The sequence below is a fragment of the Necator americanus genome, chromosome IV (genome assembly GCF_031761385.1).
Source record: "Necator americanus strain Aroian chromosome IV, whole genome shotgun sequence".
In the NCBI taxonomy this organism is placed as follows: Eukaryota; Metazoa; Nematoda; class Chromadorea; order Rhabditida; family Ancylostomatidae; genus Necator; species Necator americanus.
Window position 1 is genome coordinate 20166339 of NC_087374.1, and position 23184 is coordinate 20189522.

At 40.8% G+C, this 23184-nt stretch overlaps 4 protein-coding genes across 5 annotated transcripts; 2 read left to right on the forward strand and 2 right to left on the reverse strand.

The window, feature by feature from the left end:
- Nucleotides 1-518: 518 nt before the first annotated feature.
- Nucleotides 519-1172, forward strand: RB195_002048 (uncharacterized protein; the record flags this gene model as incomplete). Its single annotated transcript, XM_064199115.1, has 1 exon — nt 519-1172. The coding sequence occupies one exon, from the start codon at nt 519-521 to the stop codon at nt 1170-1172; it is 654 nt and encodes a 217-aa protein (XP_064054996.1).
- Nucleotides 1173-7447: 6275 nt separating this feature from the next.
- Nucleotides 7448-9217, reverse strand: RB195_002049 (uncharacterized protein; the record flags this gene model as incomplete). The annotated part of the gene is made up of 3 exons (XM_064199116.1): nt 7448-7492; nt 8605-8664; nt 9026-9217. 3 exons carry the CDS (start codon nt 9215-9217, stop codon nt 7448-7450), a joined length of 297 nt encoding a protein of 98 aa, XP_064054997.1.
- A 713-nt stretch (nt 9218-9930) lies between these two features.
- RB195_002050 (uncharacterized protein) lies at nt 9931-17233 on the reverse strand (the record flags this gene model as incomplete). 2 transcript variants are annotated; one of them, XM_064199118.1, is made up of 8 exons in its annotated part: nt 9931-9969; nt 10043-10175; nt 10567-10711; nt 10785-10902; nt 10959-11081; nt 13352-13428; nt 14116-14231; nt 17205-17233. In XM_064199118.1, the coding sequence occupies 8 exons, from the start codon at nt 17231-17233 to the stop codon at nt 9931-9933; spliced, it is 780 nt and encodes a 259-aa protein (XP_064054998.1). The 2 variants fall into 2 exon arrangements, with proteins under 2 accessions (XP_064054998.1, XP_064054999.1); XM_064199117.1 differs by lacking the exons at nt 14116-14231; nt 17205-17233 and having other exon boundaries at nt 13352-13426.
- Nucleotides 17234-22238: 5005 nt separating this feature from the next.
- RB195_002051 (uncharacterized protein) lies at nt 22239-22595 on the forward strand (the record flags this gene model as incomplete). The annotated part of the gene is made up of 1 exon (XM_064199119.1): nt 22239-22595. The coding sequence occupies one exon, from the start codon at nt 22239-22241 to the stop codon at nt 22593-22595; it is 357 nt and encodes a 118-aa protein (XP_064055000.1).
- Between the last annotated feature and the right edge of the window lie 589 nt (nt 22596-23184).

Below are 23184 nucleotides of genomic sequence, written 5' to 3' on the forward strand. Positions count from 1 at the left end.
TGTCCTCAACACTGCCAATGCAGTAGCTATAGGTGAAGCAACCCTTCCAATTTGGAGAGAACACCTTGCTAAACCGGCTAGCACCGTCAGCTCCTGAACTCGGACACGTTCATAGACCGACGTATGCGATTAACGAAGACCCACCGACCGAGCCGGAGGTTCTAGTCTGTATTCAAAAAATGAAGAATGGAAATCTGGTGGAACGTGGAAAGTGAACGGTCGACCAGTGTCCTGCCGATGTTGTCTTAGCACCATCAGGGTGCCCTTTGACTGATCTCGAGTACGCCGACGATGTTGTATATTCGCCGAAAGCAGTGCGAAACTTCAACATGTTGTCATCCTTGTATCGAAGCTGGCTGCAGGCTATGGACTACGTCTACGCCCTGGTAAATGCAAGCAGATGTGGATCTCTTCGAGACCTCGAGCGGGAATCAGGGTGAACGAACTACCGATAGAACTCGTCGATGAGTTCTGTTACCTGGGCTGTACGCTGAAGAACAACGGCAGCTACGAGAGAGATGTTCAGCAAAGATGCGCTAAGGCCACTTCTGCATTTAACTCCTCAACGAAATGCTTGTGGTCGGCCCCATCACCAACGAAGTCAAGCTGCGAGTCTACCTATCCGCAATTCGCCCCATCATGATGTACGGATCGGAGACTTGGGCAGCACCATCAACGGTTATGGCCTTGACTGCACGGAACGAAAGCAGCTTAGACGGCTACTTGGCTACTTTTGGCCTAGGGTATGTCACAATGAAGATCTTTACGCAGAACTTGATGTGATATACCGGCGGATGACATGTGGAAAACATCAACATCTTGCACCGCCATCGAAAGTGGCTAAAATAAATCGTCTTCGCTTCTTTGGTCATATATTAAGGAGACTGGCAGATCGCCTTGTTCAACGAGTTCTGAGGAGTTCGTCGGGTTCGAGCTGGAAGAAGCCACCTGGCCGAAAACGGAAGTTCTGGACTGAGGTAGTGAAAGAGGAATTGAGGACATTCGGCGTGTATAGGCAGTTCAGGCGAGACGTAAGGTTTCCCAGAATATGGAACAGCGACGAATGGATTGATTCTGTGCAAGCTCTCGCAGAAGATCGAGAAGGTTGGGCAGAGCTGTGTTCAAGGACGGCACACCTCGGCGAAGATGCGGGTAATCGCGTCAGGCGATGACATCAGCCCTCCGATTAAGTCAAGTAAGTAAGTTATGACGAAGTTATTCGCGATCTCCCAAATCTAACTATGTGCACATATTCTGAGCCTTCTTGGTCATTAAATTTTGTTAAACTCACTTTTAAATAGCTGTATACTACGTGAAATTGGATTCTCCTTTTTTTTTTAGAAATTGTTTGAAGTTTCTAACTCTTTTACAAAAATTTGCCTCAACTGGGAGTCGAACCTATGAGGCAACATCATAACGCGAGGAAAAAATGTTGATTTTTCAATTTTCTTCGTTCTTCCGTAATTCGACCTATGAAGCTGACTGTTATCTTTTTTCATCGTATTATGACCTTTAATCTGTATTTAAATAATTTGCACAGACGTTTGAATAGAAATTAAATAGAATAAACATGGAAATATTTCAATACCAGTATTTCAACAGCATTTTAGCGAATTTACATCTTCTAGTAAATATTATTTCTTCGCTTCCATCAGCTACCGATTTTCACATTTCCCATTTGTTCCTCGGCTAATTTTCGACTTTTCGAAACACATGAAATTTCCAATATATTGAATTAGCAGCATATATTGAATTAGAAGAAAGTGGGGAGGGGGTCGTATTTGAGAGGGTCTTGTCCCATCACCACGCATGAGCCTGACCCTCCCCTTCTCCTTCCAATAGATGATGAGATAGACTTTATGCTGAGCACAAGAATTCCGAAACTGTACAACAACGGCTAATAACGATCACGAGGAGGAAGTTGACTCACAAAAAGTTATAAAATCTTTCCGAAGCTTTGCCAGAGAATCCTCGAGTACTGTCAGGCAAGCCTCTTCTTGTGAAATTTTTTATTCTGGAAACAAATAATGTCCATACGCAATAATATGTACACATTAACGGTTAGCCGTGAGTGTCGTCAACCAGGCGGCCGCGACATGCGACGCAACGCACGCTCTTCCTCTGCTCGATAAGCACTTTTTCCCTTCGCCATACTTTGATTGAGAGCGTATAGTGGGCTTGTGGTTGAAGATATTCAGCGCAGGATGTAGGCGACAAAATTACATTCGAAAAAAATTGTGTGCATTTTGTCATGATGATAAAATGAGATCAAAAAAGAAGACGAAAAGAAATTATAATAAGAAAGGAGAACAAAGTAAGAAGAACAAGAAATATGAACTGTCCATACGTCCGAATGCTATCGCTATTCCAATTCTTTTGCTTAAACGGAACTATAGCCCACTATACGGAACGAACTATAGTGGCAATTAACACTACCGCTACAATTAAAGAGCTTATAGTGGCAGAGCAAAGACCGAAAATCGAACGACTACAGAAACTAAGGATTGAAACAGCGGGAATGTACGAAAGCCAGATAAGCAATGCGAATTTCTGAAATCAAGCAACTGTGCGGGAATCGCACGTGGGCGAGGCCAGATCAGTGGCGACAACCGAACATGTTCAGGGATGATGGCGTCATTCAGAGTAAAAGTCAGGCCACCGTAGATTGATTCATGCGTTTAGCACGAACGCGTGCTCCGTACATAAGACAAGTTTCGGGCGATAGTATTATTCGAAGAAAGATCAACTATTAAAGTCAAAAAAGTCACTGTCTTACCTTGTGATGCGCCAACGCGTTCTACTTCAATTCGTAATCGTTGGGGTGGGGGTTTGGAACGCCTGCTGGCCTACACAATGACTTGCGGAGGCCAGCCGATGGTCAAGTTAGTGATTTTATCCTCACCGACAAGTATGGCGCCACTTTATCGAACCCGGAGCGATGAAGGGCTAGGTTTGCAGTTGTGCGGTCTCGAACCATTGACCGTGGGGCTGCAGCGGACTAACGGAATGCGCTACACCCGCTCCAAATTAAACAATAGTTTCATTATTGAGAATTGCACTGAGCAAAACAAATTCGAGCATAGAAATCAGCATAACCACAATAGCTGTAGAATATGTAAAATAATCACTGTTAATGTTCTGTAATACGTAGGTTCGGATGTAGTGTAGCGGTATAAGGTTTCGCTTCCTGCACGATCGATCGGAGGATCGAATGCTCACTAAGCCTTTCACCCTCCGGGATCGATAATTTGGTGCTAGACTTGTCTGGGAGGATAAAAACACTGACTTGACACATCGGCTATCCACCGCCGATGTGTCAAGTCACCATTGTGGGGGCCAGTTACCCAAGCGGATTGATTAACGCCAGAAACTATCCTTTTCCTTAATACCTTTGTTCGCTGCTTTAAAACATTAATTTATCTTACCGTTAATGACAGTAATAATTATCCACTAATTTGATAACCACGACAAAACTATGTTTTTCATAGGCTTTACGAATATCCTATGCGCTCAACTCTCATAAGTTTCGATCTCGAGAAGGAAAGCACAGAAGCTGCACCGTACTGCCGTGATATTCGCACGGTCAACTGCGAAAGTTCGAAAGCCGCGTCGCTACGCGCACGTTACGCTATAAATCAAATCACTTTGACGGGACTTTAATTCAATTAAAAAAAAAAAAACTAAATCGATTGAGAATTTAGCTGTGTATGCTTTTATGTTACAATAGTCATTGAAAACAACTGAGGTATCCACGGCATGAAGATTTCAAGCACTAGATTTCAAGGCATTGAGATTTCCACCAGAGAAGTCCGAATATTTTAGGAAGCATTGAAGAAGAAGGAAGTAGAATACGATTTAGTTTTACTAAAAACAGGGGATCGTCCTTATCGCAAAGACTCGAAAAGTGCATCTGTCGAGGAATCGGTTCCAAACGTTGCTTTCCAAATAGCAGTTAATTCTTTTTATTATTCTAGAAGGATTTATTAGCAAAGACCCGTTTTCACCTAGATCATTCCTTTGGTAACAACTCAATCTTTCACAGAATTACGCTTCACATCTGAAAAAGGTAAACGAGGAGTGTTTGGATGGATACCAAACATTCAACACTGGTTAATCTAACAACGGTTCGCATTTTTTTTCTTTTCATTTTAGGGCTTCAGGATAGAATTACGACTCTCTCTGATTTCTGGGTCAAAACGCACAGATCTGGCGCACCCTGCGTACTACGTTGCGGTAATAAACAATGATCTCAACTGATTCTCCTAATAAAACAGAAGCTAATAGCTGAAGGTAAAAAGATTGAGCGAATAAATCCTTCCATAAAATTAAAACAGTTCAAAAACTAGTGTACAAACAGGGTAGGGAATAGAAAGAAAAAAGAATAAGGAAAATAAGGCAAGGAATGGAAAAAGGAGAAAGGTGGAAGAAATAAGAATATGCAAAAAAGGAAGAAAATTAGGTGAACAAATTGGGATGGGAACAAGAACGTAACGAAAGGGGATGTAGTGAAGAGGAGTGAGCGTTGAAAAAAAGCAGGGAAGAATACTTTAATGGCTTTCGGGACGAGATTTTTTCTTCGCGAAAATCTCATTAAATTGAGTACAGCACTTTCGTATGGAGTAATAGCCGAAAAAAGAGCCATGACGAAAGAAATGATGAAAGAACATAAAAAATAGGAACAGTTGATAATAACCAGAGAAAGTTGCTGCCTGCAATGACAAAAGTTGGGATGTGGGGTTATCATTATAACGATAGACCTTGAAACTAGAGGTCAAAGACAAAATGATCGAAGATTCCCGGCTGTTCCATGTTCCAAAATCGACTGAAATACAAAAACAAGAGTGAAAATACGTAGCTTGATATGAAATTTAATTATGGACGAGTCTGTTGTGTGAATCCTCCGACATCGACATACAACACTACAATAAGGTCCCAAGCCAATAAAAGTTCAAAAAAGGTATACGTGCGACTATCAGCACAGGTCGGAGCCGGCACTGCATGGAAACAATGTGATAAACCTCGTGACCTCCAAGTGATCGGTCTATCATACGACTCGACCATGAGTGCAGTTGGTGGTGATCATGTTTGTGACTGAGATGTGGAGAAAAAGAAAACAGACACACACATCAATTAAGGTCATTTCAAACGTTTGATTACGAGAGTTTTAGATGTGTATACATCATTGAGAAAACGGGAAATCTATATAGAAGTTTACGTCTTCATATAGTACGTTCCACTCCTCCTGAAGAGATGATAAGACAAGATTACGAAAGATACGAGTTCGCTTAGTGAAACCACTACACCATGGGTTCCTCCGGTATTTTTTTTAACCCAACAATACTTTATAGATCAATGGATCAAAGGAATAATCCAGAAACATTTTGAGCAACTCCAGAAAGTCAAATTCCTCTTGCAATCGGGCACGAATGTAAAGGCGCCCTAAAATGAGATGATGATGATCAATCTTAGGATAACGTAGCAAAGTAAAATCTAAGTAAAACGGGAGCTAGTCAGGAAGCCACAAACCAACATGGAACGATCATGCGCAAAATACAAGGAACGACCAGCAGTAGGAGTGCTAATTACTCTCTTTTTGGAAGAATGAGACATTGAAGTGAAGTTGAGGCTGAAGCTTCATTATGCGGCGCAATCAACCAGAAAAAAAAAGTGGAATAAATTATGAGGTATAAACTGCAAAGGTAGAATCTGGGAAACAAAAGAATAGCAAAATAAACTCGCTTCAATTGTGAAGAACATTGTGAGTGAGGATGAAGAGGAATAAGAAAATGTCTACAGCCGAAGTAAATGAAATCATTAAACACATAAAAAAAAACCACCCAGGTGCCCGCTCAATCTTTTGGAAAATAATTAGATACTTCTAAAAATACTTCTAAAAATCATTTCTGGGAACTGTAAAGTATTAAGTATATAGGTTTTGAAACGATCACTACACAATATCACAAGTATTTAGAGTGAAGAAAAAAGAAGAAAAGATTGGTTGGTAAAGGAAATTTCACAACTTGAAGTGAAGAAAATTCTAGCTCCGGTGTCGATTTTTACGGATCGTCTCCAGATCCATGTTTCTAAAAACGTGACAGTTCACGAAATGCTACACACCCCACTCGTGTTTGACAACAAAAAGTTTGTTTTTTTTTCCGGTGGAGTATTCGTATGCGGGGTCGTAGATTATGGGGAGGAGGGTGATTTTGTTCATTTCTTCCTAATTGCCGTAAAAAACAGCTCGGAAATGCAGTGAGTGCACAAGGCTGGCGCGCTCTAATCGAACTCTTTGTAGAAGATAGCGCCCCGGAACACTCGAAGCCGTATCTTCGTAGATCATCTTTCGTAGATTCTGGAAAGAGGGTGATTCCGTTCATGTATCCCTCTATCAGTCTAAACGGACGACCCCGGAACTGTTCCTTACGGTGGCTTCTGTTGCATTGCGTAACCACTACACCCCTACCCCGCCTTCGATTCGTCCGAATGAGTTTTCGACAAATCGGCGCCGCAATAAAGGACATTGTAAGAAAAAGCATTCCAGAGCACGACCATGCGTGTGGTTGGAACAACCCCTCTCCCCCCTCCCCCTCCAGTTTTTCCAAAATTGTATTAACAGCACTGTTCACTGCATATAGGTGTTGCTTAGAAGTCATTTTAGCGAATAAAACCAGTTCCTGATTGGAAATTACTGCTAGACCTGTCGGATTTTAGTAACTTGAAATAAATAAATATCCTTTTCAGCGTTCCTCTGATTTTTTTTTCGCAACCTAGTTGGGAAAAAGTTGAGAAATTTACCATTTTTTCTCAACTAACTTTTGGGAGAACGAAAACCACCTGGAAGAAAGTAAAAGTGAATCTTTATGGCAAAAATCTTCCTCCACAAAAAACGTTAAACCGAATTGGTCTTTATAAGCAACGAGCCGAGTTATTGGACTCTGTTAGAAGTGATACACATTTTGACGCGTTGCCGAAAATCTGAGATTTCGCACTTTTTTCCGTTGCGTGATTGCCGTAGCGCTGTTGAAAAATTCGATGCCATATTTTGACTGAGCATCAAAGAATACCCTTGAGAGCAAATTTTGGTTTCTATAGGTGATATGGCTCTTTCAAAAGCTAGTTGAGAAAAACTCGAAAATCTGAGGCAAAATTTAGAATTTCTCTCAAATACTATTCAAAAAATATTCAAAAAAAGACTAAGAAAATTAGATGCACCAAGCTTTGTAAAATATAGAAGAAATCTTCCTCTACAAATCGCAGTTAGCCTTATCGCATGAAGTTCACTTTTAGCGTCCATATTCAGAAATTCGTGAAGCCTACTTTGCACTAATTTTATCCCTAATTGCGCTGTAGATTTTTTCGCTCAGTAACAGCATCGAAATTACTTTTTAAATCATTACAATAAATTCGTACCTGTCGGAGGAGAAATGTGCCCTTTAACTCTCGTACGCTAAAGCCAAAAATCACACTTATGTCGGGGATTGATCTCTGACCGCTGCAATAAGAAAATAAGGACAGCGACACATCAGATAGCACTTTCAAATACTTGTAGTTGTAGTTCCATTTTTTGTAGTTAAAATAATAATACAGAAATTTGTAATGCTTAGATTTGATGGTTATGACGCCATGCTAAATTCTTAAGAGGATCAAGATTTTTAATTAGTCACGTCCAATAAAATGCTTTGCTTTTTATTTCATTATCATCACAACTTTCATTATATTATTTATAATGTGCTATACTTAATTCGTTATTTAATGGTTTGTCCTCAAATTGACGGCTGACTCTGGACATCAGATATTCACTCGTTTTGATTCTTTTTCTCATACTCGGTATTTTTTATTTTTTGGCGAATTTTTTTTTACCAGCTCACTTTAAAGCAAAATCACTAGGGCTTGTCCAGAACGCATTGTATAATTAACACTCTTTTTCTTGTCTTCGCACTCACAACCTCTCGTTTTTATCTTAATTTCAATACCTTTTTTGTTTAGTATTTTCACAAACTAGGAACAGATCAAAGGGTGTGGAATTATACCAGCAAAGTCTTCAAAAAATACTTCACGCCGTCTATTTTTCTAGCATTTGACATCCCTTAATATATGTGTATTTAAAGTCGACTATTCCCTCGTCTTTTTCTCCTTGTTCTCTTCATCTTTCCCCTCTTCTGACAAGCTTTACGCTCCCCCCCCCCCCCCCTTACAAGTACCTGTTGATAATTTCTCAACGCGCGCTTGACCCTGTTCCGGGGTTGCCCGTTTACACTGACACAGGGGGAGACGAGCGGAATCACTCCAGAATCTACGACTCTGTATAGGCATTACCCGCCTGGAACCCGTACCGCCCCAGATTGGTGGGGTGATACCTTTAATTCTTGTAGAGAGTTGTTCAAGGCTCAGGTAATGTCGCAATGAGACTGTTCTGGACGACCGTTTGAGAAGAAAGGGATCTGTTTCAAGCTGTGTTCCTGTACCCATGAGCTAATGAAACAACAATAACGAAACAGTGCAAATTATAAAATCAGAATATTGCGAAGAGCAATGTATAGCTGTTGATTTCACGATGCAGTAGCGCCTGCAATAGCAAAGTATGTGATAGAATCTGCGACTGACTTGAGTTGACTGAACTGAAGTGGCCAAGTACGATTCGGGTAGGTGAGTAAATGAAATACCCTATAAAAAAGTGTAGAACAATAACAGCTGCTCTGACATGCTTCATCAGAAATGGATAGTATTCAACATGTTATCCCAGAAGTCCTAAATCAAAACATCTGTCTTCTTAGAATACAAGAAGAAAGGTGGTCCAATTATGTTTATTTATTCGCAAAGACTAACGGTGCACTGAAAAAGGAAGCCATATTTTGTCCGGGACAAAACAAATAGCTGATTGCTTGAAAATCCAAAAAAAAAAGTTTTTTTTGGAGCGCGAGCTTAGGAGGAGCAGAAAATTTGAAGAATAGCTTTTTTATATAGGTTGATAGGAACAGTATAGTCGAGAAAACATATGATCCCTTGCATTTACCCTTCAACTCACTATTCTGCTATTATGTAAGCATTTCCGAACAATATGAGTTTCTTCTGCTTTTTTTCCAAGAACTTCATTTCGAGCTCGAATGTAACCAGCGCTCCATAACTTCGCTTTGAAGATGTCACGACTAAGAGCATCTTTCCAGAATCTCGGAGATCTCAGCAAGTAGATATCACTGTAAAATTCACGACTTACCATCAATAGTCAATCAATATCAACCAATACATTTTTGAATAGTTCTAAATTCTCCTAGAACAAAAGTGATATACATTAAAGCCAAAAGCAAATGATATTTTTTTTTACACAAGGAAGGAGAGAGTTTCGTACTGCAGTGATGGTGCTGAAGAAATGACTGTTAATGATTCCTTCCCTCCTCTTCCCCACCTCTTCAATCCCTACAGCTCGCGAAAACTTCTCCACAAACCTTTTTCTGATTGTCTACCCCATTCGGTTCGATCACTTTCCAAATTGTAGAATACGCTACTGTTTTATAAGCATACTTTCAATCAAGAAGCAAGAAGCAAGAAAAGAAGCAAAAAATGCCTTGCTTCTACCGTGGAATTCATATATATAAAAACATATATATATATATATATATATATATATATATATATTCTATAAAGCAAAATTCTAAATTATATGAGTTTGCTATATAAAAAAACTGCCAATTTTTTAGAAAACAGGTTTAGATGAATAATTATCAGAATTATCAGACAGATTCGCATAATTATCAAACAGATTTGAAAAATGTTTGTCATCGGTGCAAATACAACAGTGCTGAGATCACAGTGACTATAAGGTTTATTTTAGGTTTTACTGGCATGTACGTGATCAACAATTTACGCTCTTTGTAGAAATATAAACACATTCGGGGAAGTGTTGTGTACGTATGTAAGTGTAGATGGTGATGTTTATTTGGCCCAATCCGCCTTCGCCTTCTCCTTGGCTTCCTGGAGCAAATAGTAGCTTGGATGAAGCACTTCAATGAGAAATATTACCACTTATGAACTTATTAACACATACCCCCTCCATTGCAAACTGGTTCTTGTCGACGGTTTTCAGATTGGAACGGAAATCCACCTTCGCCGCTTCTTTCTTCTTTAGTTTATCGAATTTACCCTCCGTCTTGGACACTTTCTTTAGTGTTGGCTTGACACTGGAATGGCTTAGATATGCGTCTTATTCCAAAAATATTCGACCAAATGGAGCAAGGCAGGTAAGGATTAAAGGCTAGGGTACCTCTTATTTGAGGGTTGTTTTCAGAAAAACACTAGGATACTAAAAGTTCTGTAAGTTTCGAAGTTGAACTTGTTGTCTTAAAAGTCTAACTTACACTGCATACCTACATGTAGACAATTTACGTAGAATCCTAAACCGGGTTCTGGAACTACCTTTCAAAGCTCTATGTATAATCAATCATTGTATCCCACATAATGTATAATTGTAGACTTCCTCGGTTGCTTCCATTTCCTTTCATAAATTACAAAACGCATATTTTCTAGAGCTTGAACCAGATCGATCTTGTTTCCCAGAAAATAACCACCCACAATTTTCCGCGAAGATCATTCACGGCAATCGTTAACTCGTTGATTTCGAAGTCTTTCTGTCGAACGGTGTAAGAGATGTCATAGTTTTCGCTTTCCAAATCAATCAGACGTGTGCGCATCTGATTGTAAACACCCTCGAGGTCATCTAAAAAAAATGGTAACTAGAAATATCAACAAGTACTGTACTGATAACTAATGAGAGATCCATCCGTCCATACCGCTTTCATCGAGGTCTGGCAGAGGAATTATTCTCTCCTGGAGAATACGCTGCCTTTCCTGCTCCTTCAGCATCTGCTGCTGTTTCAGATCTTCAGCTGCTTTCATCATAAGAAGTTTCTAGAAGAAAACGAAAAGTTGGAATTGTTGCATTTCTAGAAGACTTTGGAGTTTACTCTGAGCTTCTTCTTCCTTTCAGGTGTGAGAAAACCTTTTTTGGCCTTTTTGGCCCTTGAGGCTTCCTCAAGTCGTTTACGCACTTCCTCTTTCTTGCGATTGCGTTCTGCCAATTTCTTTGCCTGTAAAGGATTAATTCACTTCTGGAAACATGTGTTATTGTAACCATCTTCACTGAACTAACGGAATTGGAAACGTGCTTTGAACTGAATTCAATGCAGGCTTTTACAACACGGTGCTTGAAAACAAACTTAAAATGAACTAAGGGAATGACTGAATCTCTACAGAATAACCCACCTCTGCAGATTCATTAGAAGGTATCTCCTACAATATGCTAGAAGAATAAAACAGATATTGGGATATTTTTACTGTTCAAAATAGTTGCTTGGCTACTGAAAATGCAGGGAAGTTTGCAAAGATTACTATTTTTATTAATTTCTGTCAGGTGTGCAAAACCTTAAACTAAACTGAATATGAGTAAGATTTAATTGACCGTAGTGAAAATCTTTCGAGACATCTTCAAAGTATACAAATTCCTTCTGAAATTTCCAAATACATGCAATCTTCGTTTATTCGGGATCGAGTAGATCAAATAGCTATACACGAACCTTACCCTCATTTTTGTCGAGACACATTCTGAGCCCTAGGTTTCTCTTTTATTATTTTGAACTGAATTTTATGTTTAGGTGTAGAAGAATTAGAGGCACCATACCACAAATCTGACGTGGTGAGGGAATCCGCGGGAAAAGCTACAGTTGGAGTGGTAGATTCCGGGATCACGGGTGCTGCCACTCACCTCTTCCTAACCATCCAAAAAAAAACCGGCGTAGGAACCGCTTCAGTTCCTACGAGATTAAAACGCCCCTCTATGTATACGTTCTTTTCCCTTCAGCAACTTATTCATAGATTCCACTTAGATAGGCAGTGCAGGAGAACTCACTGGCTTTCGACCGCTGCGCAGCTGAACAGCTTCGACAGCTGCGACGCGTGTACAAAGGTGGCGCGTTGCAAATCGTCGTTAAAAGCGGAGTCTTTGACGCTCCATTTTTTATAACGATTCGAGAGAGATGAGCGGAACCAATCCTGACTTGCCGACCACCCTGACACTCACGCATTCTACAAACTCAGCTTCGGCGTTCCCAGCGGTTTCTCTCACTACGTCAGATTCCTTTTAACCACATCTGGATTTCGCTTTTCGAGAAAAATTTGATCTGAAATCAGCTACCGATTCTTTTCTTATTTGTGTTTATAACATACAGCTCTGCCTCTTCTGACTTTCCCGTTCTGCTATCGCATTTTCCTTTGACATGTTCACTAGATCTACAAAATGTGCAGAACTCGTGTTCTAGGTTTGTGGTGTTTGTTGCATTCTTCGTCTGACCTGCGCCGAACCTCTCTATAAATGTGAGAAGTAGAAATTCCTCTCAAGAGTACGCTTCCGACCCAATGACTAGCATTCGGACTGGCTAACAGCATCACACAATAGCATTAATATCTTGGTCTATTTCTCTGCGAGAAGTACAGTGCGATATTAATGCACAATGGAGTAAGAAATGAGGGTGAAGTGAACAGGAAATTGAAAAATGGATCCTTCTGCCTGCAGCTGTAAGATTTATTTATTTAGATTTATTACTTTGTTCTTATTTATTTCTATTTAGATGTATTCCATTTGTGATCAGCCTGCTTCGAGATTTTCGTTAGCTTCAAAGTCTAAAGTATATGAGTGTGTTTTTGTTTCGGCTACATTGTCTACAAAGAGCGTTCAAAAAACAAAATCTTAAACAACGTTGCAAACAAAATTGATTTGTATGAATATTAATGATCTCAGTACAACAATCTGATAGTTTTCCAGCCACAGACAACATATATGATAAGGTTCTGTCCAAACAGGAAAATTTCCTGAACGTTCTCAGCTAGCTTCAGCTTACCAAGCAACAGTCGACGGCTCGCTCGAAAATCCGGCTCACCAAGTAGCGCAGGAGCACATGCGCAAACAATGAGATCCCAGCCGCAGATGCCTCACAGCCACGCAATCATTTAAACAAGTACACTTATTTCAGTAAAAGTAATCTAGTCTTATCAGTGAATGCGTTATTTTTCGTAAGCTGTATTTTTTTTAAAGGGTTATTTTCCTAAGACACTAGTGAGTATTTCCAGAAGTGTGCAAATATAGAACTTGCTTTTCCTTCATTTAGCCCTGAAGAAAAAGAGTGGCTAATCATACCTGAAAATCAATAAAATAATGATTGTGGATATGTCGCTTTATATGCAAAATCTTAAAGATTACTTTCACAGCGGCTCGTAGAGGAGATCTGTTGGTAGTTCTTAGATATGAAGTCTTGAATAAGATATGGAAAACAAACAGACAAAAATCATTATCAATAGTGACTACCTCTTCTTCGTCAATATCGCTCTCGGCGATTTGCGGTCCGCCATAGCGGAGAAAATCCCCTGATTCCCACGACATGTCTGAAAGTACTCTCGAGAAGAAGGACGGCAAAAAGAAACCATAGATGAAAGTTTCAAATATTGAAAAGAACTGAAACAAATGGAAAGGTTCATCGATTGGTTGGAGATTATAGAGATTTTCAAACGAAATGGTTGCGGCTGTGAACCGCAGAAGTTTCGTATTTTTGAAACACGCTTTCTGATAAGTCTTGTCAGAATGAGCAAAATTTGACAAGCAAAATTTGACAAATTTGACAAAATTTCTCAGCAGATATCATCTCAATATTATTGTAATTCTTGATGCAACGGAAGTAATCAGGAACATATGAAACAAGTGCGTATCCACGCCAGATTGTTTTTTTTTGCTGCTTCTACCCTAAGAATCTACAGAATTCATCCTACTCGCGGCTAAAACCAATGGAACAAAAAATGAGGTACTTGTGATGACAGTGGTTTCTCTAGAGTAAAGCCTGCGGAAAACAAAAACAAAGTTTTATATTCAAGCAAGAAATGAACCAGAAAAAAGAGGGGAATATTTGAGTTCAACATCTGGAGAAAATAAATTTCGTCACAAGTTACTGTATATTACAAGGCGCAAGCGTTTGGAATTATTTCTGACTATGGAAATGTGGCAGACATGATATTCGTAGCTGTTCATTTCTGTAACTTCCTTAAGGTATGTAGTATGCGGTATGATAAGAGACTTACTATTAATCTCAGACTCTGAGTTCGAATAACTCGAACAAACTCGAAGTGAACGAATGAAACGTTCTAAGCTCGAAATGGATCTGATATGCGAGAGTGTTGGAGAAAAATCGGCTTCACTGAACAGCGAAACATCATGTAAACGATGGGTTACCCTCAACAAAACTGTCAGATCAAAACTAATGCAAGGGCGAATTTTTCTGGCGACTTCGGTTTAAATTCAGTCGAAACTTTATCATGGCGGTTGGAGTCCTTCAACAGCAAAAGACAATTTTTCAAGCAAAAGTTGTACTAAAGACATAAAGAAGCATAAACATTATGAATATCAGTGGTATAAGCTGCAGTCAGAAACGGGGCTTGCGCGAGTGCTGAGGGTGGAGAAGAGTGGCGCAAGACAAAAATGTTTGCATTACACCAACAACGAGACTCTTCACCAGGAAAAACGAAAGCACAAGGTAAATCTACACTATGCTCTGCAGTGAGTGTAAGAAGAATGTGAATGGAGAAAATTTGTTGGCAAGGGTGTCCGTCCTCTTCAATGTATTTTTAAAAAAATGCTCCATGCAGAAAAGAAGATCCACATCTGAGACTGAAGTTTAGGTATATACATGAGGGGTGAGATATGAATTTAGGCAATTAGGCAAGCATGGTTGTTAATAGTGAAGTATTCTGGAATCGAATGAAAATGACCGGTCCACCTCGCCACTGATTATGCAATCTATACACCAGTGTATTTTTTTTCTGACTCATCAAAACAGCAACGTATGAAATATAATGTACTCCTCTTCAGGTAAAAAGTATTATGTTATAAATCTTTCTTGTCTGAAAAGCCTAATAAAATTCAACGAATACATCTGCAACTTTCGTGTTTGATACGCTACTTCAAAAATGCTTTAAGTTTAAAAGGTTTTCACATCTTCAGTAGTCCACAGCAAAATGAGAGACTATCTGCATTTTGCATTTATTTATTAAAGTTTCAACGTCCGGCTAGTACCGAACATCAGACTTCTTCCATACTTTTTTCATACTTTTCCTTCCAAATACATCAATACTACATTTGGAGAGTATTTAAACTTAATCTTTCACCTATATTTGATTGGTCCCGCCACAATTTGGGAACATTTTTGTCAAACAAAGCAGATATTTTTACCTTTCATGATGATCTCAGTCAAAATTAATCGAACTCGGCAAGAATCAATATGTATTTTCCGTCATTTCCACTCGACAACAAGAATTTTTGTTGGGTGGAAATGATTGTAATATGTATTTTCATTTCTGCAAAAATACATATTGATATGACATTAATATGTTGAGGATTTTTTAAGTAGCTGAATTGCAATTTCTCCCATCTTCTCTACCATGGACATTGGATATAAATCAGGCCATTTGAATGTTTTGCGTAGGGCGAGGAGGCGATATTCAATTTATTTTAGTAATAACCCTATGTGGGCGGGTGTAGCGTAGCGATTAGAGGTTCCGCCTTCTGTCCTAGTGCTCACCAATCTTTTCATCCCTCCGGGGTCGATAAATTGGTACCAGACTTCTCTGGGAGGATAAAAACACCGACTTGACACATCGGCCAGCCACCGCAAGTCATTGTGTGAGCCAGTTACACGTTCGTGAACCTCAAACGATTCTCAATTGAAGTGAACGTCGGGGCATCCCAAGTGGGTTGATCAACGCCTGAAACTTTATCCTTTATCCTTTAAAGGCATTACCCCACGAATCTGGAGTGGTACGGATTTTCGGTGGAGTATTCGTATACGGGATCGTAGATTATTGAGAGAAGGGTGATTCCGTACATTTTTCCTATTTGCCGTAGAAAACGGCCCGGAAGATACGGCTTCGAGCGTTCCGGCGCGCTATTTTCCACAAGGAGCTCGATTGGAGCGCGCTAGCCCTGTGTAAGCGCGCATCTTCCGAGCCGTCTTTTACGGCAATTAGGAAGAAATGGACGAAATCACACTCCTCTCCATAATCTACTATCTGGTGTACAAATACTCCACCTGAAATCCGCACCACCTCAGATTCGTGGTATGCCGTCTTTAATAACCCGATGTCAAGAATTGCCGTGGTTCAAAAATTCTCACTGCCAAAAGTCATCAAAGAAAAACAATAATGTAGCATTTTCATAATAGCATGAAAATATTCCTTTATATCATTGCGACCATCTGTGAGAAATCCAAAGACGAAGAGCACAAAGAGAGCTTAGATGACTGGATGAGTTGTATACCAGCCCTCACCTCATAACCATGCCAGAATCCTCAATGAATTGTTCAATGAATTGTTGTTTAACAGGACGCTCTGCCTGAAAACTTTTTCTTGTCCAATTTTAAGTACGGCTACACGAATATCCCTTTTGAACATTCATTCATTGTTGAATTATTCAGGATTTGTTGGGGTTGAATTCTGCAGTAGAATCCTATAGAGTCTGTAGTGCTCCGAATTATGCCTATTTTCAGTATTTCTGGCAGAATTCGCGAGTGTTGGGAACGAAAACGGTGAGATTTGGAAAGTGTAAGTTTGCGAACGACAATGTTGATAATTTCGTCTTAGGAATTTATTTAGGACTGCCGAAATTGCAGCACCTCTCTACCGTTTAAGTTTAAACGTACGGTTTAAACCGCTACACTAAGTTCTCCTGCATAAACTATCTCGGCACCGTTGTTTTCAAACAAAATAATATCACTTATACATTCACTCATCATTCATTTCTTCAACAGCGGCCGCCCAACCCAGCGTCGATCTCATTTTTGAAAATATACTACTAAAGCTGGCCTTATAAAAAGAAACGTTCACCTGTGTTACCGTTGCTCATGGATTTGCTCATGCGGACACCAGAAATACCGTCGTCACGATGACGCGCAGTAGTTGTCCACTGGCTTCCCTTTTCGAGGGACACTAAGAGCATCGTATTTTACTTTAAAGGGCTGCGTAAAGACTTCCGATCCTTTTATTGCCTCTTGGTGGTTCGCTGCAGTTCGTGCAGCTCCACGCTGACGTATTAGTTCTAGAGTTTCCGGAGAGAGGTCTCTCTTGCTGTTTTGAAACTGCTCGCTTTCCTCGTATAGTCGTGAATATGTTTTACAAACCGATCATATTCGTCGTCGATGTTGTTCATGAAAAAATCCCAGAAGCCTATCTTCCCAAATGCCGACTCCGAGACGAGTTCCCATTTGATGACGGTTCTTGGAGATCGCTTTGTGAACTCCTATTCATATGAAAGAAAATCTCAAAGAAGGTGATGATCCGACCCCGTGTGAAACTTTGGTACAACAGCTGACATCCACTAGAGACCGTGTGTTCTGATGTGAAGTTCTTCAGGCTTTTTTCTGAGGCCAATTGCGGCATTGAAATCGCCAACTATGACGTATTATGAGGTACGATCGTCTCTATGGAACTTTTCCAAGCTTCTAGAAAGCTCCGACTTCTTCCTTATACCAGTTCTTTTGTTTCGGTAGCCCACTCCTGCAACCCCGTCCTTCATTGCGCTACCATACCAGGCTTTCCTCCGGAATCAGAAAACTCTCTTATTACTGTTCTAATTAATATAATTTCAAGACCAAAAGACAGGTTGTAGACCTCTAGTTCCAAGAGTTTTGGGAGAACATTTCGTCCTCCACGGACACGGAGTTTATCTGTTGGAGGCGATTCCAAACCGTCTTCCTTGCACCTTCCAGTCACTTTATTGCAGGCTTTTGGCCGGACCAACGTGCAGTGGTGTTATGATCCGATCCTAACACAGCAGAAATAGGGGGTCTATCTCTTGAATCCGTCTGCGTCTCAAGGCAGGTACAAGATCGCTTTTGACCTGCGATTGGCCGCTATCGTCCCCTCTTTGAGACGTGCCACGTAGCTTCTCGACGTGATCCCTCTAATGAGGAAGATGTGTGGAGAAAAAAAACAAGAAAGGTTATGTTATCAAAATAAGTAGTTTATAGTAGTTCGTGCACTTAGATTTGTCTTTAAATAACTTCCCTTTTCGACGTCGATTTTTTCTGTGATTTCAGTAACACATTACTGCTCTGGATTTGGATTAATTGTACAACAATCTATTTGCCAGAATATCCGCGATATGTTGGTGGATAAAAACTATTAACTTGATTTCAAATGATCACAACTATTCAAAAGGTAGATTTGTGAACAACGATATTAATAATTAGAAAATAAGAATAATTAGAAATGAGTTTGGCAATGCCTGCTTTGTGTTTGAATTCCCCTTTTGATTGGCTATTCTAACCACATTTGCGTAAGAGATGGCCTGATCCTCTGACCTGGCTTCTACCAATCGTTCTATATAATAGCGCGCTTAGACCACGTGAGTGTATGTGTGTCACGAATCTATGATGCAGAACTGTACATCGGTGAGGACCGAACGATCACCACGTACTTGATGGGAGAACACTCTTCCATTGGACCACAGTCCACAGCTAAGCCAAAATGTATGCTGTCTTTAACAAGACAAGTTAGTTTCTGTCATATGTTAGTGAGGGCAAATAAACTTTCACGTGAATGTATACTTTCAAATTTGTAAACCATCATGCTATATGATGACGGTGTGGCATGTGTGTGCCTGTGTGCGTCAGTTACGAAATTCCAAAAAGAGAGCTAGACGAGCCTCAGGACGATGTTGAGGCGGCGAGTAAATGTGAACCGTTTCATTGCCATGGCTACTGCACGTGTTGCGTTTCACCTCTATTCCTTCGCGTATCTAACTGCTTGGATGTTTCCCTCAGTTTGGTGACGTCTTGTTTGGTGACGAACGTTATTTTTATCAGTACGTTGATAAAATAATGTTCACGTCATTTCATATTAATGCATCATTCTGTGCTAATTTCTGAGAAAACAAGGAGAGAACTCATATTTTAAGTAATGTTTTCAAATTACGGAGGTTTTAAGGAAATATGTATGCATGTATATGTCAAGTTTGAACGTTCTCCAAATGTACAACTGATGCGTTCAGGGAAAAATGCTACGAAATCCTTAATCTACGAAATTTGCACTAATTTGTGAGGAAAAAACTTGAAGGAAGCGTTGATAGAAAAAGAAACAGTTCTAATTTTACAGAAAATGTCACTACTGTTAATTTTTATTGATGGGTGAAGGCGAGCGAGCGAGTACCACAGAAGGTCTGAAGTCCGGATTCAGCAGGACGTCAGACTTGTAGTCAGATAATTGAAGAATGGTTTCAGAAGAATTCAAATATTTTCGAATGTCTCATTAGCATCTGCATCTCATTGAACGGAAGCCGACAAATAGCAAAATAGATTAGTCATACTTAATACTGAGATATTCACTTGCAGATTGTAGATAGCAGATAGCTATAAAATAGGTTGCGACGGGTCCCGCGGCGTCGGATTGGTGCGCGGGCGCCAGATACCTGTGGAAGGGGGTGCGACGGGTCCAACGGCGTCAGATTGGTGCGACGAGTCCAACGACGTCAGCCAGATACCCATAGAAGGGAGCGTCAGATTGGTGCGCCGGCGCCAGATACGTATAGAAGGGGGTGTGACGGGTCCACCGGCGCCAGATACCTATAGAAGGGGGACGACTGGTCCACCGGCGTCGCACTCGCACCGGCGCAATTTTTATTTACATTTTTGTATAGAAAGATTTGATTTCACTTCTCTTGCATCGCTCCAGTAACTTTGTATAATGTTTATGTTAATGTAACTGAATTGTATGCGCAGCACATTTCTGATTTGGAAGAAGAAGGTTGTTTCGAAACATGAATATTTCGAAGATGCCTGACCTAATCGTTAATTAAACACTTACTTGTTACAGCAATAAGTTGATATTCCATGACTCTCCTTACTATTAAGGATATTACTTATATTCGCTTCAATATGTAGGAATGCGCCCAGTTATTAGCTTAGGTACTTAAATGGCCTATTTTCACTGAACCAGTGTCCCGTGCATTTTCTTAGGTATTCCTTTCCATTGCAGTAATTATCCAATATGTCGCAAATTTCGTGAGTGAGGTTGACGATGTCCTTAACTCGTATCCAGCAGCGAACACATGAGCCCATTGGCTATCCCGTTGGCGGTCTCTTTCCGGGGCACCGAGCATCTCTTAGAATCACTCCATATTTTTTCCATATTTTTTGCGCTGCGACCTATTAAACCACACAAAGCATCTCTTAAAGGCATTGCGAGTGTATAAGCCCTTGTCTCTGGACACTGGAAGAACTGTCGAGACGAACAGGGCGGTCCTTGGCTTTCCTGGCGGGTGCAAATGTTCTACACGCGGGACTCATACAGTCCTCATACAGACTCATCAGTTCTGCTTTCAAACGGTTCTGGTTTATTGGTGGTGTGTCCGAGGTACAGAGGTGATAAAGTCCCCACAACTTGGGAGCCTTCAAGTTGTATTCCTCCGTTCTTGCCTCTTTGTGCTTCCCAGAAAGCATCTTTCGAGGGCATTGAGTTCGCAATCCTATCCTCTCCCTTGTTTTGTATAATTCAGCAACAGCATCATCCCTGCTTTACTGATACCTCCTGAGGAGAGAACGATGTCGTTTGCAAAACGAAGATTTGATGGGAATGTTCCAACAACATGTATGCCATTTTTTCTCAAGAAAATGATTTCGTTTGAACCGTAATGCAACCGTGAACAATTTAGGCGGTATAGTATCGCCTTTACATATCCTTTTGTAGCATGGACATGGTGAGGAAGTGCTGTTTTGTAATGGTGGATCGATCTTGATAATTGGTCACATACGACGCGTCCGCACGTCGTTCGGCCAGCGCTGACAATACCACATTCTTTCCTATACTGTCAAAGATTTCCTCATAGTGACGAAGAACACGAGACATGGTTTGGATGAGGTCATGCAGATGAAACATTGACGGAATTCAGCTTGTTCTTGATGCTAAACCTCATCCAGTGTCGCTGATATGCGCATACATCATCAGCATTTAATGTAAAATGCTCAGCATGCATACTAAGCGGTATTTCCTAAGCTCCTCTTAGTTATTTTTCATGGATATGAACAGTTGTGAGGTATACCACTGGGTTGGGATCCTTTCTTCCTGAAAATTGGACGTCATGTAAACCGTCGGAACGCAGAATGTGGCTACCCAACAAAAAAAAAAGTTTGCCGAAACAAAATTAGAAGGGGGAGCTAGAAAATGTTTCACACATTTGACCGCAACGAACGGAACATCAGGAGTGGAACGGCGGAAGCGTTGGTGACTGGGATTGACAAAAAAGTGGGGAAGAGGAACAGAGTCCCATAGAACCTCTCATTTCCATCTTACGATCATTTCTACCTTACGACGAGGAGAAATGCGATCACCCTCTTCGTTCAGCAATGCTATTGGCAGAATAATATATTCCCAGATATCCCTGCGACACTTCCTTGGATTTGTCCTTCTTTGTGCTACTTGTGGATTTCGAAAGCTCAGCCTGCAAAGCTTTTCTTTAGCTCGTGTTTGCTACTAACCACTCAATGTTCGATGCATTCGGTCCCAAGCCTCAAAGTCCTTCTATCCATCAATTCTTTGGTGGTTTTCGATCGAAATACGATTCAAATTTGTCATGACGTCCTCTGAGTGCTAACAACAGATATTCATTCCCAATTTGTGGGTGGGCCGTTCCTTTGTTCGAAAGAGACTGTGATCAGAGCCACTAAAAAAGGATGGCACTACCGACGTGACATCAAGCAGACACCAGCTGTGATTGCTAAGTATGCGGCCAATCTCGTGTCGCTGGGCAACTCCTATATCTACGGACGATGATTTTTCTTCATAAAAGGAGAATTTTCATGGAAAAGGCGAGCTGCGGACAAGAGCCTGGCAAGAAGATTGCCGCCTTCATTTTCGCTTAGTGATTTAAATCTTTTGATGCTGAGTTTTATCAGAATTTCGTTGCGAAGAAAAAGAAAAGGATTTTTTTCTGTTTTGAGAAAAGCACATCTATTGAGAAGCAAATTATTATTTTAGGTTGCATACAGTACCACACGTCAACAGTGTCCACCTTTTGAATTTTAGGCTTTTTTCAGCACGTCAATGATGATATTCTACAAGAATATCATCATGGACGTGAAGAAGGAGGTCCGACAGGGTGATACAATCTCACCCAAAATATTCACCGCCATCCTCGTGAATGCAACGCGAAAGTTGGAATGGGACGACATGGGGGTGAAGGTCAGCAGCTACACCATCTGCGCTTTGCTGATGACATCGTACTGATAACACCTAGCATCAGCCAAGCTGAACGAATGCTGACCGAATTCGACAAAACATGTGGATGCATCGGTCTTCAAGACTTCTTTCTTCTAAAAGACGATGTTCATGCGGAACGAATGGGTCTCGGATGCCCCATTCACGTTCAACGGAACGAACACGTCCGAACGCATCAGTTAGGTTTATCTGGGCGGGAATTAAAAAAGATGAACGACTTGACCCCCGAGCTGGGCAGGAGGAGACGAACGGCTTGGGGAGCGTATAAGAGCAACGAGAATGTAGTGAAGAAGACCTGAAACACCCGGCTCCGTGCTCACCTCTTCAACACCACCGTACTTCCTGCTCTGACTTATGCTTCGGAAACCTGGGCATTTCGCAAGCAGGAAGAAAACGCGGTGAGCGTCATTGGACGCGCAATTGAGAGAGTGATGCTAGGAGTATCCCGTTTCAAGTGAGGGACAGGATTCGAAGTTCTCTCCTACGTCAGCGATCGAAGATTAGAGACGCCGCCGCGTTTGCCAAGGAAAGTAAAATAAGGTTAAGCGCACTATAAGAAGATCGCCGATCAGTGGTCAGATTTTTTCACGAAGTCCATCAAAGAAAATTATGATGCTCTTCGTGTCCGCGAAAGGAGGAACCACTGGACTACTCTGGCACGCGATCGGGACAAATGGAATAATTACTGGCCTCCGCTCGACCAGTTCGAAGATCAACGGGAGTCAAGGTTTTAAGCATGTGCAACTTAGAAAGTTTTCCATTTTCTCCGTCATCTCTGTATTGGATGTTCCAGCAACCTATTTTTCAAAAACGAGTGCGACGATCTCTAGTTTCCTTCAGAAGCATTTTAAAGACGAGTGGGGCGATCTCTAGTTTCATTCGGAAGCA